This window comes from Heterocephalus glaber, unplaced genomic scaffold (genome assembly GCF_053883595.1).
Source record: "Heterocephalus glaber isolate CG9 unplaced genomic scaffold, H.glaber_assembly_v1.0 deba00000937, whole genome shotgun sequence".
Taxonomy (NCBI): Eukaryota; Metazoa; Chordata; class Mammalia; order Rodentia; family Bathyergidae; genus Heterocephalus; species Heterocephalus glaber.
Genome location: NW_028258173.1, coordinates 4875274 through 4891890, shown reverse-complemented (window position 1 = coordinate 4891890; position 16617 = coordinate 4875274). Strand labels below are relative to the sequence as shown.

The 16617-nt window shown below is 51.9% G+C and overlaps 1 protein-coding gene across 3 annotated transcripts in view; it reads left to right on the top strand.

Moving 5' to 3' along the window:
• Sec14l1 (SEC14 like lipid binding 1) overlaps positions 1-1908 on the top strand; it is a 52431-nt gene extending 50523 nt beyond the window's left edge. For all 3 annotated transcript variants that reach the window (XM_004860787.4, XM_087208418.1, XM_004860791.4), the window contains one exon: positions 1357-1908. In XM_004860787.4, the coding sequence (XP_004860844.2) occupies positions 1357-1372 (16 nt within the window). In that variant the 3' untranslated portion in view covers positions 1373-1908. The remainder of the gene's footprint in view (positions 1-1356) is intronic.
• The last annotated feature ends 14709 nt before the right edge of the window (positions 1909-16617 follow it).

Sequence of the window (16617 nt, the reverse complement as noted above, 5' to 3'; positions counted from 1 at the left end):
ACCACCTTGCCCGGTGGTGAGTGACTTACTCTGACGTCCTGCAGAGATGAGCCCACCTTCTCATCTGGCTGCCACCAGAGAAGCCTTGGCTGCCGCCCTCAGCTGCGCCACAGTTCTCGCATCCCTCTGTTAGCCAGCATGGTCTGTGGATTAACGGCAGCCCCCAGGTTCCTTTCCTCTGAGGACTCAGACAGCCTGCGCTGGTCCACCTGCTGTCCCCAAGTGGGTGCTGGTGGCTCAGGAGGGGCTGCCAGGGCTCCCCATGACTCCAGGAAACACCGCCATCACTAAACATGACTCTTTTCCTTCCCACGTCTTTTGATATTTTCCGAGCAGGTTCTTCTGACTGTGGACCAGGGTGGGGTTCTCTCCCTTCCCTCTGGGTGCTGCTCTCTCCTGCAGGGAGGCATCTGCACCCTGCATATTTTCCCCCCCTGTGCTTGCCAGCAGCTCGCCCTCTTTGGCCCAGCCAGTTCCCCGCCACTCTGAGCGTGTTTTGGAAGTGATGTGCTGCATTTGCCATTTCTGAGCTGTGGGCACCATGTGTTTTAGCAACCCAGCAGGTTACCACAGTGCCATGTGGCTGGTGGAGGGTCTGCTTCTTTGCAAGTGAAATTGTGCGTGTGCAGGTGCTTGTGTGCGTGTGTGTGTGTGGTAGTGGGGATAGGCAGGTAGAAACGTAGTTTAAATGGCAAAGGAGTCTTCATAGGAGCCAGTCAGAATATGAGAGGATTTGCCCTTTACATTTTCTTTTGATTGCCAGTTACAGAGCCTGCTGTCTTGTGCAGGCCCTTTTTTTTTTTCCTAGCATTTTACAAGAAGAGCAGATTAATTATGAATATATCCAGAAGTTGCATAGGGCTGATCTTCATAGACAGGCGATGCGTGTTTTTGTGCATGCCAGGAGCTTTTAAAGATGTGTGCCAAAGCCCATACAGCCATCGCAGTAGGCACACGAGTCCTAGAGTGCATTGTCTTGACTCTGAGGCATCGGATAGGTAGCCTTGTGCCTGGAGAGATCTGGAGAAGTCAGGTACATGCCCCATGGGGGTATCTGGTGTGTGGGGGGAGAGACCAAGCAGCCCCTCTGCCAGTCAGGTGAGCCCCTCTGGCTCCCTGCACCCGGAGACACAGGCGGGCCTGCTTGCCTGCCCACCTTGCTGCATGGTTCCCATACAGGGCAAGCTCCCACTGGCCCAGAAGCCTTGTTTCCAGAAGCATGGCGGGGCTAGCTTGCATGACTGCTCTGCTTCTGGCAGTGCTTTCCATCGCCAAGTTATAAGGACCTGAAGATGGTCCCTTCTCTCTCTCTGTCTCTGTCTCTCTCCTTCCCTCCCTCCTCTCTCTCTGTCTCAGATGGCGATTTTGCTGACAGCTGCCAAGAAAACGCTTCACTCAACAGTCCACTTGTGCCCAGAGATGTTTATAGAATTCTTTGAATTGCAGCCATGTCCCCACCCCCCAGGCTGAAGATCTGTTCTTTTTAAGTTGATTCAGAAGTGGCACTGTTTTATCCCCAAAGACCTGAATGCATCTTTAAGAGTTCAAAGCACATGACTGCACAGATGCTTACAGGGTCCCCCCAGGGACATGACACCCTGTCCTTCTTGCAAGGAGCTACAGGACGTGTGTGATTTGATCATGCAGTCTGCTGTGTTGTTTAGTGCCCTGCCACTTTTTAAAAGATGCTGCTGTCCTTTCCTCTTTTTCAGTACTAATGATTCTTTTGGTTCTCCCCTCTAATACTAGTATCTTAATTCACTTTTCTTCCTAAATTCAATATTTGCATATCAAATTCTGTAAATGTTTTGTAAACATATTACCTCACTCTTGGTAATACAATACTGATAGTCTTTAAAAGATTTTTTTATTGTTATCAATAATAAATGTGAACTGTTTAAGAAAAAAGTCTTTTTCTTATTGTGAAAATCTCCCTTGGAGAGTTTGATATTTATAGGACAGAGATGGAGGAATGAAGAATGTTTCTGAGGCCGGTGGACAGGTGTTCTGGAAGTTCAAGACAAGGCTTAGCTTGTACGGTCATATTTGGAGGGCCGGGGAATCCTGCAGACATGCTGTGCCTTTACATTTGCGGCCGCAGAGGGCAAACCCAGCCCTGGAATGCCCTACTTCTCTAAGAAGACATGCCATATTTTGTCTTAAGTCAGCCCGATTGAACGTGACTGTCGTGGTGTGATACCCGATGTGATGCTCCATTAGTAATAAAATGGGTTGCTTTAAGCAAGGTGCCTCAGCAGATAAAGTAGGCAGGTATGGACCTGCCAAAGCCTGAGTACCTCATCCCAGCTCTGCATCAGGCATCTGCAGGCAGCAGAGCCCAGGGCTGGGGCAGGCTGCTGGCTCTGTGCAGCCCAGGACGGATGGGAAGGGTCATCGCCAGCTTGTCAGGGTGCAGACCCGGAACTGTGAGGTCACCCACCCACTGTCCTTGTTGGGATCTGTCCTTCGCGGGACACAGCCAAGGGGTCTCCCTGGCACAGGGATGGTAAGCATCAGGTGCCTGCGAGCCCCTTGCAGCCAGGCAGTATGTGGCTCAGCCCAGGTGAGGAGTTTGCACAGAGGCCATCCAGCAAGGTAACTTCCTAGCCTCAGCAGCACCCAGACACTTCCTGGTTACTTAACCAACCTGTTGCTGAAGCTGGGGAAAGGCTTTTACACAAATTCCATTTGTGGTCTGTCGTTTCTGTGTTGGTTATCAGGTCGGGCCTGTTTTACCAGCCTTTGCTAGAGGTCAGGTTCTCTTGGTGGAAGCCAGGAGGCAACCTGGGAAATAAGCAAGGGTCCTGAGCGTCTTACCTGCAGTCCAGCTCTGGACTGTCTTCAGAAGGTGCCATCCTGAAATGAAATGACTTGAACAACTCTTAGCATGTTTCCCCTGGACCACCCTGTGTGACACCCTGTCGTCTTTCACGCAGGCCCCCTGTAGCACTGTGTACAGTCTAAACCTTGGGATGCCTTCCAGCTTAGTCATGGGGGAGGCATTCTCACTGACATTGTCAGGGAACCAACTGGATCCATTTTGCTAGAAAAGTGAGGATTTGATGAAGGGAGGGCTAGGAATGGGGAAAAATAAGAACCAAGATGCATTATGTGAAGGTACAATTCCCAATGAGAAATGTAATTGTGTTGTATACCTAAAATGTACCAATAAAAGAATTTAACAAAAAGAAAGAAAGAAACTTCAGGCTCCTGAGTCAGCAAAGACAGCTAGGAAAAAAAAAAAAGAAAAGAAAAGAAAAGTGGGAATTTGAAAAGTCAGAGTTCTGGGAAGGTGGTAGGGGTATTTCTGCATAAAGAACAAGGTTTCCATACCTGAAGCCTGTCGACAGTTGAATTGTACACTTTAAAATGGTAAAGTTGGTCACATGTATTTTACCACGATAACTTAAAAAGCCTTGACATCATTGACAACAAAACAAGGTGATAGGGTATCCCCAGGACCCCCAATACAGGTGTAGGTTTTCAGTGTCTCGGGGAAAAGCAGAGCTTAAACACTGGAATGCCTGACACGAGAACAGGCAAGCGTCTGTGGCCCAAGGGTCCTTGTGGGAAGCTTGTCACCTAGTGCGACCTCAGCACGAGACCCCAGAGCCCCAGAGCCCAGCTGGCCCTAGAGCTCTCCACCCTGCCCTCCCAGGGCTCCCCTTTCCGAAGCTCCCCATCCCCTTGCTGAGGTGCATACCACCAAATCCAGAAGGGGGAGCTCCAAGCCAGAGACAGGGTCTTCAGCCCACTTCCTTGTAAGAGCTTAGAATACTTCCACATAAAAATGAGTATCAGAGGGGCCAGGGATTTAGCTCCGTGGTGCTGCCTCCTGCCTCGCAAGTGCAAGGTCCCGAGTTCCATCCCTGTTACAAAAAAAAAAAAACGGATCAGAAAGTATCAAAGTCAATTCCATACAAAGCCAAGAGGAAACAGGAGCAGAGTGACACCCCACCATGTTACCCGCCAACAGGTGCCAACATTGAGAGCTGACTTTTAGCCAGGCCTGTGGTACATGCCTAGTCCCGGCTATTTAGGAGCCGGGGGCAGGAAGACAGCAAATTTGAGGCCAATCCGGTCAAGTTAGCAGGACCTCATCTTGCAAAGAACCAAAATATTTTAGAAGCAAGGGACTTGAAAAAATGAAAAGCATGAATGAGTATTAGAAGAACTCAAAAATAAGGTGACAGAACTCCAAAGTCGGAAACAAATGAAAAACTCATTTCGGAAATTGAGATTTAATGAGACGGAATCCAAAAAGTAAACAGCAAATAATGCTGAGCGAAAAAAAGGATGATTTTATAAATCAAAAAGGAAGAAAAAGAATAAAAGACTGTGACAATATTGAAAATAAGCCAAGCTCTGTGTGGCGGTACATCCCCATAATCCCAGCACTCTGGAAGGCTGAGGCAGGAGGATTGCAGCTTCCAGTCCAGCGTAGGCAACTTAGATCCTGTTTCAAAATACAAAAAAAAAAAGCCAGGATCAAACATGGATAATATTGAAGGAGCAGTGAGCTGAGAATGACTGGAATCAAGATTTTAGTAAAAAAAACAAAAGGTGAATTTAAAAAAAACACACCTTGGAGCAGGTACAGAGGGGAAAAGCTTTTCAAGGACAACTTTTAGGCCGGTAGCAAGTGGAACAATTATAATTTCTCAACAAAACAGTGAGCAAGCGTTTTCTGACCAGCAAAACCGACTGGAAGGGACCTGGCACACTGTTGGGGTGCCTGGACTTGGGTAGTGTGGTCCCCCAGTCCTTCCTGGGGCTTGCAAGGAGCTGCAGACACCCTGGCTATGAGGGGACCGAGGAGGGGAAGAGGACGGATATGCCCTGTGCCCCGACGGAGGAGCATGGCAGACATTCGCTGATTAGCGACAGCAGTAATGCTGTCCTGCGGTGAGGTGATGGTGGGAAATTTCAAACCCCAGCATCCCCTCTGTCCCAGGTCCCAGATTCCACGTGGGAGCACAGTAGGGGAGAAGTTAAATAAAAGCTCTACTGTCCCCAATCTGGATTGGAGGGTGAATATGAAGTCAGGAGGGATGGCACGTGTCCATAAACTAAAGGCACTTACTACCCTTTTAATAAATGGGCAAGACTAAGTTATTTTACCTAGAGACACACGCTTGGGTGACAAGGAGCTTGAAAACAGGAAGGGATTCCTGTAGCCATCAGCACGGGGCAGCCCCACATTTGACTTGTGCTGTTTCTGAGTCTTTTTTAGTTTATAGTAAAAAGGTGCTGTGTGTGTGTGTGTGTGTGTGTGTGTGTGTGTGTGTGTCCGTTCTCCTTACTTGGGCTGCCCTCTGTCCGATTCCCAGGACCCCACAGGAGCTCAGCCGCCCCCGAGTGTGCTGTGGCCAGGCCCAGGACTGTGGGACACAGCGGCGGGTGCTGCGCTGCTCCTCGTTTCCTGGTCCCCGGGAGAAAACCAGACTGCTCCAGTGAGGGCTCAGAGCAGTCTTGTTTTCCCTGTGCACGCCATCTGCAGGAATTGCAGGTTAAGCCCAGGCTGGCTGCCAGGCTCGGCCCCTTGCCCGTGACCCCACGGTCCCCTGACCAAGCGACGGCCTCAGAGAAGCCTGTGAAGGGGTCCTGCCTGTGAGAGGTGCTCCTCCCCAGCTCCTGTCTTCCTCACCAGCCAAAGCCCTCTTTCCAGACCACACCACAGTGCCTGCCCTTCAGCTTCTCGCCTTAGAGGGGTGTGGTAGCTAATTCTAGGCATCACCATGGTTTGAGTCTGGAATGTTCCCCAAAGGCCCATGTGTCAAAGACGTAGTCCCCAGGGTGGCACTGGCACTTGGAGGAGGCTTTAGGTCGCGGGGGGTGTGCCCTGGAAGGGATAGGGGGACCCAGGCTGCCCCTCACCCTCTTGCTTCCTGGCCAGGAAGTGAATGGTTTTGCTTCATGGCTCCTCGATGTGACCACAGGACCTAAAGCTCCGGATTGGAGCCAACGAAACTGAGCCAAAATAAACCTTTCCTCTTGTAAGTTAACTACCTCAGATGTTTCATTAGGGTAATGAGAAGCTGACCGGCGGGTGAGGGGAGGCCAGTTTCTGTGGAGGTGGCTGACTGTACACCTGCAGCCTGAGTAAAGCAGACACCCTCCCTGATGCAGCCGGCCCTTTAGACTGGGACGCTGGATTTTTCCTGCCTTTGGACCTGAACTTTGGCTCTTCCTGGGTCTGGAACCTGCTAGCTTTAGCTCAGCTCTCCTCGTCTCCAGCTGCCAACTGCAAAGCCCCCATAACAGCATGAGCCATCTCTCCCCTGTACTTTAGTCACATGCCGCAGCTTTTTGGTCAACAGGAGACAGCAGACCTGGTCGTGGTCCCACAGCATTATCATGGAGCAGAAACAGTTCTGTGGTGGAGCATGTGCTTAGCATGTGCAGGCCCTGGGCTCCATCTCCAGCAGAACCCACATGATCCCAATCACCTGCAGTAGCTGTCTCAACATTGCGTGTGGCGCAACATGTTCATGACACAGGTGGAAACCAACCTAGGCATTTACAAGGACGGCACACACTGCTAGGTACAGGCCAGAATACTTGATTATGGCAATGTGACAATGTTCCTAGTTTATGTCTTTACTTTTTGTTGTTATTTTAGAGCATCCTACTTACTGAAAGAGAAGTTGCTGTGAAACAGTTGTGCCAGCAGCAGCCTCCGACATGCATGTGACCATCTCTCTTTGCCTAGGTTGTGTGTGTGTACAAGTACACAGGTGTTCACTTGGCCAGATTACCTCCCAGTGTACTCACGGTGGCTCCCATCACGAAGGGAGGTGACTGTGTGCACAAACTGTATTTCCCCCCAAATAAGACTGGCTCTTATATTAATTTTTGCTCCAAAAGATGCAATAGGGCTTATTTTCTGGAGATGTCTTTTTTTCATGTACAACAATCTACATTTATTCAAGTACAGCCATGTCACCTTCTCAGACATCATCCTAACTCTCCAAACCCTGAACTCCAGGCTGAATTTCTTGGGACTGCATTTCCTGTAGAACCACTGGCCCCCAACTTTCATGTCCAGCAATAGAGCTCTCTTCTTGTCCATGTAGCCTGCTTGTAGTGCATTGGCTGTGCAGCAACCAGGGATTTTATCCCATGAATTCTTCACCTAAGTCATGACCTCTTGCAAGGTGGCTTCACAAACCAGTATTGATTGAAGACTTACAAGAGTGGCAGCAAAAATGATGACAGTTAAGAACAGTGGTCCAGGGCCGGGGATTTAGCTCAGTGGTTTTGCCGCCTGCTGCGCAAGTGCAAGGACCCGAGTTCGATCCCCGGTACCCCCCAAAAAAGAACAATGGTCCACACAAAAGTGACAAAAACTTGCAGGGACCAAAATTCAGAAGGCCCTTATTTCACACGAGTACATTAAGTACATCCATTATACCACATAATGTATTGAATTATGCAGATTCATATTAGACACAACTGCATCTGTTCGCTATTGAGTATGCATATTATTCACATGTTGTGTCTGTGCTCCGTTGGTCATTTGGCACTAAGTCTCCAGTTCATCTGTTTGTTTGGGTTTTTTGAGATTTTTTATTTTTGGTACTGGGGATCGAACTCGGGTCCTTGTGCTTGCAGGGCAGGTGACGGAACCACTGAACTAAATCCCCTGCCCCTCTAGTTCATCTGTTTGCATAAGTGTCTAGCTCTTGTCCAAAGGCAAGTATAGGTATGTACAACTACTTAATTATAATTTATGTTACATTTAAGTATTAATGTCAATATTATTTATTTGTATTTATATGTTAATATTATTTTATAATTCAGTGTGTCTGTCTTGTATTGCAATGGATGTACTGAATGCATCCGTTTGGCTGATGATCTTCCCAGAGGGGAAGGGAGGGACCCCTGAGCCCTGCAGAGCCACCTCATGATGGTGGGGAGCAAAGATGAACCCCTAGCCCTTGGGGGAAGGATGGGGTGAAGGATGCTCTTCCGTGAAGGGAAAGCGCCTCTCCCAGAGCCTCTCGTGGCTCAGGGGTTGGCAGGGACTCTGGTTGGCTGCCTGCAGCGCCCTCCCTGTTGGTCTCACTGATTGCTCCCAGCGGGTGATGGGGCCCAGCCCTTGGCCACCGGAGGAGCAGAGGCCCAGCTGCTTCTAGAAGGCTCCACGCTGCGGGGAGGAGGTTCCAAGGGCTCCGGGAGTCCGGCTCAACCTTCTGCACGCCACTGTGTGGAAGGGCCTGGAACTGGGGTTGTCGGGCTCACGTTCCCTGCCCTGAAGGAGGCATTGGCAAAGCCTGAGCCACCCTTTGCCCTGGGGGTCTCCTGCCCATGTCTGTCTGGCACCTCTGTGCCTCTTCTTAGTGTCCCATTTCTGGCCCCAGGAACCCCAGCACACCCAAGGGGCCCTGCTGAAGAGGGCTCAGGGGAGCAGCGTATGAGGAGAGGCTGCACAGGGAGGCCAAGCTGGCCAGGCAGAGCAGGGTTAGGGTGGGTGCCTGACCCTCGAAGCCCTCCCTGCCAGCCCAGGCTGGAAGGTGCTGAGGGGGGACTGCTGGGCCTCCCCAGTGCTGCTGCCTCTGGTGCCTCATGTGCACCCACCACGACCCACAGAGTCATCCGGGGTGCACACTGGATCCTCAGCTGCTCTGTTGTTTTGTTTTGTTTTCGTTTTTTCCCAGTGTAGGGGATTGAACCTAGGACCTTTGCACTGAGCTCCATCACAGCCCTTTTCAGTTTTTGAGACAGGTTTTTGCTTAATTTCTACACCTCCTGCCTTAGTTTACTGGAGTGCTGGGATTACAAGGCATGTACTACCGCAGCCTGCTAGCTGCTCTGCTTTATCCGCAGCCTCCAGAAGTGGCTGAGCCCCAGGTAGGCCCATTCTGAAGGAGCTGTTAGATGAATTAATTTCTCCTCTGTTGACTCTGAAGGTCTAGAGCTCCCAGTGGAACCTGAGCTAATCTGTTTCCTGCCGGTGCCGAGTTCTTTGTGGAAGGATTTGAGCTGGGGAGCATTGGCTGCTGGGAGCCTGCTGCTGCCTCCCCTGCCTGCCCAGCCCTGGCCACACCTGCAGGCCTTCACCCTTGCTGTCCCCTGTGCCTAGAGCACCAGGCCCTCTGTGGAGGGGCCTGGGAAGCTCTTCCATCACAACATCATGGGTGGCGGCAACTCTCTTGTGTCCCTCTCTGTGAAACAGACCGGTCCAGGTGTCAGTCACAGACTGAAGCCTCCAGGGGAGAAGACTGAGGCCGTGGTGTCCGGCTGCCATCCAGCCTGACACTCCCGGTCCGGGGGGCAAGGCTGCCTGGCAACACTACTCACACACACTCCCTGAGCCCCATCTGGAAGGCGCGGGGCCCAAAGCCCCACCTGCACCCGTCACCTCGTGACCCCAGCTCCTGCTCTATTACACAGATGGGGAAACTGAGGCTCTGAGGGTCGGGGAATGAGCCTGCTGTCTCAGCTGAGAGCCTTGGACTGCTGGTTGAAGTTCTATAATCCGCTGGGCCCAGTGGGCAGGGCACCCTGCCACCTGCAGACCCTGGTAGGATTGGTCTGGCTGGGAAGGGAACCTCAGCTAGAAGGCCACCATTTCCTCCCTGGCAGCCCCAGCCCGGCCTGTCCCAACCAGCCCTGGGGTGCCATTTGTCGCTCATGGTCACTATTCCTCCTGGGCTGGATCTACCTCAGTAATGTGGAGACGCTGGACTGCAATTTCCTTCAGATTCTAACACCACCCAACCCCTGCTCATCATTCCATGAGTCTTTGTTGAGCTCCTACTGTGGACACTGAGTATGTAAGGTGGTCCCTGCCCTGGAGGGACAGGAGGATGAGAGGTCCACAGGGGAGGGCTAAGTGCTTATGGGCATCGGGGGGGCTAAGTGCCTATGCCTCTCTGCCTGTCCGGGGCTATGTCTACTCTAGGTCTGGCCAGGTCTCCCCTCCCTGGGACTCAGGAAGCTGGAGCCAGCAGAGGCACAGCCAGCTCTGGGAGATGGCACCCTGCCTTGCCCGAGCAGGGGGTGCAGGCCGGGCCTCTGCAGGCTGCCACAGGGTTTAGTGGTGGCCTTGCCTGCTGGACCTAGGTGGGGGCTGCCAGGGTCATGTCTCCATCAGCTGGCTGGAGGGAGGCCTTTGGGGCAGAGTGGGGACCCCAACTAAGAGGGACAGGGGGCATGGGGAGACAGCTTGGGCTGAGGGGCATGTGGCACGAAGGTCAGGGTGTCATGAGGACAAGCAGCAGATGGGGCACCAATGGGGGCCTTGGGAATCACATCCAGTGGGGGAAGAAGCCTAACATGGAAAAGGCAGGGCCACCCAGGGCCAAGGCCAGCAAGGCTGATGACCCGGGCATGGGGAGCAGATGTTCTCAGGATCAGAGCTGGCTGATTTGCTGCTGGAGGAGCTGTGTCCCCATCTGCAGGCCAAGGTGGGCACTGTCTGCTCCGTGAACTGACTTCTTGATCCCCAGGGGTCCCCACAGGGTGGCCCAGATTCCTGCTCTAGGACACCCCTCTTGTCCGGTACCCAGCCTTGGGGCTCTGCTGAGACTTGCCCAGGTAGCAGGAAAATGAGCTGCTGGCTTTGGGCTTGTGATCTCAACAAGAAGACGTCCAGGGTGTGGGGAGAAAAGGACCCCTGAGCTATCAACCCAGAGGCATTTGCTTCCCCTGGCTAAGTGGATCCCTCTGGAGGGAGAAGGGAGTGCGAGGCCCTGGGGTTTGGCAGCAAAATAGAGAATGTTCAAATTATGTAGAAGAGCAAGTCTGGGAACCCACTGTAATTTGGGGTCCCCTGTTGATATTTCCTCTATTATTGTGCAATTTGATTTTGTATCCACGGGACTTAGCTAATTAGGACTTAGCTAGGCCCATAAGCTGCATACCAAGCACTCAAATGGCACTGGTGATGTGTATGATGAAGACAGGGACTCAGAGTCTTTGCTCCAAGTTTTCAGCCAGAGTGGATTCTACGAGAGTACAAGTTTGTTCGCTAATGATGTCACCTTGGTTTAATTCATTTTTCTTTAAACAGCAAAAACAATGAGGCAATTGAATCAGGTTTCAGAAGACTGAAGGAGGAAACGTTTATCTATTTTTAATTGATTTTTTTTTCAGTCCTGGGGCTGGAATCCAGGCCTTGTGGATGCTAGGTGAGCACTCATTACTGAGCTACACCCCCGGCCCCTTAATTGAAATTTGTATTGAGGTAATCTTAGGTTCACATGCAGTGTAAAAACAATGCAGAAAAATCTGTTATGCCCTTGACTCTGTTCCCCCCAGTGGTAACATTTTGCAAAATCATAGTTCACGGTCATGATTGGGCTACTGTCATTGGTACAACCTGCCCATCTGATTCCGATTTCCCCAGTTTACTTGTGCGCACTTGTGCGATGCAGATTGAGTTCCACACAGTCCTGTCACCGCCACAGTCAAAAGGCAGGACGCCTCCATCACCACTGGAACCCCTCATTGTCCCATGCAGTGCACCCCACCTCCTCCCACCTCCTCTGCCCGTCCCTAACCCCTGGCACCCACTCTTCTCTGCTTCTAGAATTTTGGTGTTTCAGAAACGTGGTACAAATGGGATCTCATGGCATGTGTGAGGGTGAATCTTATGTCTTCTGGACTGGGCTCAGAGCGGCCCACACTGCTGGAAGAACAGGATTTCTGGGTATGTCTGAGTGTTTTCAGAAGAGATTACTGAATAGAGAAGATTCTCTCCCTCCAGTGCTGGCCTCATCCAGTCCATCGGGGCTGGGGACTGGGAAAGAACAGAGGCGGAGGGAAGGCCAATTAGTTCTCCCTCCTCTCCCCTCCCCTCCTCCCCTCCCTCTCTCTCCTCTGTCCTGGAGCTGGGAGGATCATCGCGCACTCTCAGACCCTCGAGCTCCTGGTTCTTGGGCCTTTGGAATCAGACCAGGTCTTCCACCGTCTCCTTCACGGCTCTCAGCCTTGGGCCCTGGATGGGACAGCACCACTGACCCCTCTTGCCCTCCAAGCTCACAGTCCTGGGCCTGGGCCTCCATAATCACATGCTCATAAGTCTCTCCCTGTCTCTCTCTATCTCTACCCTATTGGTTCTGTTTCTCGGGAGAACCCTGGCTAATAGGATTTGCAACTGGATGGAAGTAGCTTTTTTCACTCAGCAGATTCCCTGGAGATTCCTCTGGGGATCGTGAGCCTCAGTGGCTCGTGCCCGGGTAGTGCCAGGGTGTGGTCTGCAGTATGGGTCGACCACAGTTTGACTCTCCACTCATCCGCTGGGGGATACCTGGGTTGCCTCCAGTTTTGATTATAACAAATAAAGCTGCTAGGAACACTGGTGTGCGAGTTTTCATGTGAACATAAACTCCCAGCCAGTGCTGGGTCATCTGGTACTTAGCTGCATGTTTAATTTTGTGAGAAGTGGCCAGCTGCTTTCCAGAGGGGCTGCACTGTGTCACAGCCTCAGCCGCAGAATGGCAGCCATCTCAGGTCTCTGCATCCTTGCCAGCATTTCCTTTTAGCTGTTCTGCTGGGTGTGTTGGGATTTCTCCTGGGTTTGCATTCCCTTAATGGTTTATGGTGTTGGACATCTTTCATATGTATAGATATTTTACCATCTGTAGATTCTTTTTGGTGAAATGTTGATTCGTATCTGCCCATTTCCTAACTAGAGTTTTACTGTTGAACTGAGAGTTCTTTATATATCCTGGAAAGTAAGTCCTTTGTCAGATATTTGTGACACGCTGGGTTTTAGTATGGGACAGATACATACCTTGTGAATCAAAGCTGAAAGGCTAGGGATGTAACTTCTTCATGTCCCTTTCTCTTAAAATTCTCAGATGCTAGTAGTATGGTTGTCCCACTGTATCCTTGGGGACTGGTTTCAGGACTGCTTCAGACACTGAAACCCACACATGCTCCAGTCCCCTCTGTCCAATGGCATGAACCAAGTGAGGTGGCACACCCTGTAGCCCAGCACGGGGGAGGCTGGGGCGAGAGAATCCTTGGAGCCTGTGAGGCCAAGCCCATAGTATTTGCTCATAACCTGTGCACCAGTACTTTACATCACCTCCAGATGACTGCCATACCTAATACAACACTGATGCTATCCAAATAGTTGTTGTACTGTATCGATTACAGAATAATGATGGGAAAAAGTCTGTGCCTCCTCAGGACACACACAGTTCTTTTCCCGACTAGTTCCTACTACAGTTGGTCGGAGCTGCAGGCGTGGGGCTGGCTGTGTTGTGTTCACACAGGCCTCTCACGAGTCGCTGGAACCAGTGCTGTTGGAGCACTTGGCAGATCACAGGCTGCGCTCCTCGGCTTCGTATATGAACACAGATTCGAGGTCTGCAGAGTGATACCTCCCTTTCATCTCCAGGAATGTGAGTCACATCTACTCCTCCCCTCCCCGTCTCTCCTTTCTTTATAATCAGTTCTTATCCTAGGAAAGTACAGGCTCACAAGGAATATCTCAGACAACAGAATGGGGTGAAGTAGAAATCAACATCTCTTCCCCGTCTCCCACCATGCCCGCTCCAGTCCCCAGAGGCGACAGAGCTCACAGTGCCAGGTGATGCCTCCTGGCCTTTTGGAAAGCATCTGTGTGTGTGATGAGGTCTTTGTTCTGGGCACCCGACCTGTACTTGCTCTGTCTCCCTTGTGGGGCTCTGAGGTCCTTCTGTGTGGCTCTCAGGGGTCCTTGTTGTCCCTCAGTGTGACCCCCTCCTATGTCCAGTTCTCTCTTGGCTGTTCGTCCTTTTCTTCCCAAGCTGAACTCCCCCTTACCCAGGAAAGTGCCCCCTTGGCTTCCTGGGGTAGATTTTCCCCTTCACCCAGTTCCCTGCTTGTCCTGCGGGTGTTTATTGAGTGTCTGCTCTGTGCGGGTGGGATGCAGACAGGGCCACAGCGCCCAATTGGAAAGGGACACTTTGCCCTCTGGGGCCGGCATTCCACTCTGAGGGACCGGCGGGACAACCCAGGTCACCACGCTGTGTGTGGCAGCCGCTGCTGTCATCTCCAGCCCTGAATGCGCCTGCTTCTCTGTGTGCCGGGCCCGGGGGAGAGCCCCAGGGGTCCCTGAAGAGGAGAGGGGAAAGGCAGCAGGGCTCAGCGCCCGCTTCCCAGACCCCAGCCTCGACACCAACCTCTGTGGCCCCAGGAAGCTCATCTGCCAGCCCACACTCAGCTGCTGAAGGCTGCCCCCGCCGTGCCCCTGGAGCTAGGAACACCCTCAGGCTGGCCCCTCCTTGAAGGCCCAGAGCCCTCACAGCATCTCCTGCAAGCCTAAGCCCCCGGCCAGGCTGATGCTCCAGGCCTGGCTCCGTGCAGCCAGCTCTGTGAGTGCTCCCACCCTGGAGCCAGTAGCTGCTGCCTGTGGTGTGGACGCCTTTGTTCCTTCTCCTACACTGCGCAGCAGCTTCCTCTAGTCAGTCCCCGTACTTGGCGCCCCTGACATGAGTTACTTCTCCTGACCGCCTGGGAGCAGCGTCCTCTGTCAGTCGGTGGTGGGTGCTATGGGAAGAAGAGACTGGAACGGGAACCGCAGGAAGGGGAGAGGAACACGCGTCTCCCACAGAATGACCAGGAAAGGCCTCATGAGGAGGCCATGGAGCCAGCGTAACAGATTTCTCAGAGAAGAGCATTCTAGAGGGAGAGAGAACAGCCAACACAAAGGCCATGGGACAGGTGTATGTCTAGTGTGTCCAAGATATCACCCCCAGCAGGTGCAGTGGTGCACGCCTGTAAAATCCGAACTACCCAGGAAGCTGAGGCAGGAGGATCACAAGTTCAAGGCCAGCCGGGGCAACCTAGTGAGACCCTGTCTCAAAATAAGGAAATAAAGGGGCTGGGGATTTATTTAGCTCAGTGGTGCCTCATAAGTGCAAGGTCCTGAGTTCAATCCCTGGTACAAAAAAAAGAAAGCAAGAAAAAGAAAAATAAAATAAAAAAGGGCAAGGGGTGTGGCTCAGTGTTCTCTGGGTTCACTCTCTGGTCCTAAAATAAAAATCAGTGCCGTGGGCCGAATGAGCAGAGAAATCTTCATTCACCAGCCGAGGCAGCCCCACACCTCCCTCAGGGAGCCACGAGCAAGAGCAGGTGCCAGTGTGCACAGAGGCCCTGAACTGCGGGTGTGTGCCTCAGCCTTCCCTCTCCGGCTCAGGGATTGTGCAGGCCACGAGCCCAGGCGGGGGAGTGGGGGCGTGGCTTGAGCTTGGACCCGCGTGAGTCACCACATAGAGCAGCCTGGCTTGCACTGCGTTTAGCCCAGGAGATAGAGCCGTGCTGATAATGCCTCGGAGGAGTCAGGGCTTTCATTGCCACTGAAAGCTCATCCCGACAGACATAGGGACGAGGCCAGAGGTACACGAGACAGAGAGGTCCTGCCAGGCCTTGCAGCGCTTGCTAGACACTGTTTTCTTGGCCCGAACCCTGGACAAGATGGGAAGCAGCTGTCTCTTCTTTGCCATTTGGCTTTGACCTCACTCCGGCTCCCACACATTCTTGAAGAGGTATTTAATCTTTATGAGGTCAGATTTATCATCTTTTCCTTAACAGCTTCTGGATTTTATTCTTTTCCTGAGGATTAAACCCAGGGCCGTCCCACTGAGCTACATCTCCGGGCCTTTTACACTTTGAGACAGGGTCTTGCTAAGCTGCTACATTGCCCAGGCTGGGCTCAAACTTGCAGTCCTCCTGCCTCAGCCTCCCTGAGAACTGGGATTACAGGCATGCATCACCACACCTGGCCCCAGGTTTTATTCTTGTTAGAAAGGATTTTGTGTTAAATTATCCTTCATTTTATTGTTTTACATTTAAATCTCTGATGCGTGTGATGCTGAGCTGTGTAAGAGTTAAAAACTTCAATTAATCCTAAGTGGCTTCCTGGATTCAGTGGCTGTGACAAAGCTCATTTCTAGCTCTTTGAAACCCCCTTGAGAAATCCTTTGGGGACTGATCCTGGATCCAGGATAGGAAGGGTGTGGAAGGAGAGGCAGATGCCAGCAGACCCCAGGGAGGGCCAGGCCTACTGGGCAGCTGCCTGTGGATAATTACACAATTAGAAAGCATGTTGAAATATTATGGAGACAGATCACAGCGCTAAAGCCAGTGAGCTCAGGTGTTTCCTCAAGATGCCTGCACAACCCCAGTGCGAAGCAGTTTCTGCCCCCCTGCAGTAGATGGTGCCCTGCCGCCCTTGCATGGACTGGATGAGGGTCCTTTTCAGGGTACTGTCTGTGGGCCAGGCTGCCAGTGCCCTGCAGGCCCTGGCGTCAGCACCCCTGTGTCAGCATCTAGTCAGCTGAGATGGGCTGCCAGAGAATGAAGCGGCTGTCTTCCGAGAACAAGTGATTTATTTTTATTGCTTCATGTTTAAACACTTCAATGTGCTGCCCAAGAACTGTGTGGTTTGGAAAATCAGAAAAAATGCAAACTAGAGAAAAGTGAGGAGTGTGTTGCTGATGCTTCTTCAGGAGCACCAACCCGGCTCGGCGGCACGTGTGCATGGTCAAGGCTGTCTCCGGAGGGGTGGGTGCTTCTTGTGCAAGGTCCGAGAGGCAAGCAGAAAATTAAAAATAAAAAAAAATAGAGACAAACAGCTTTGTATTCAAAGAAAACAAGAGTATTGATTTCTCTGTCTCT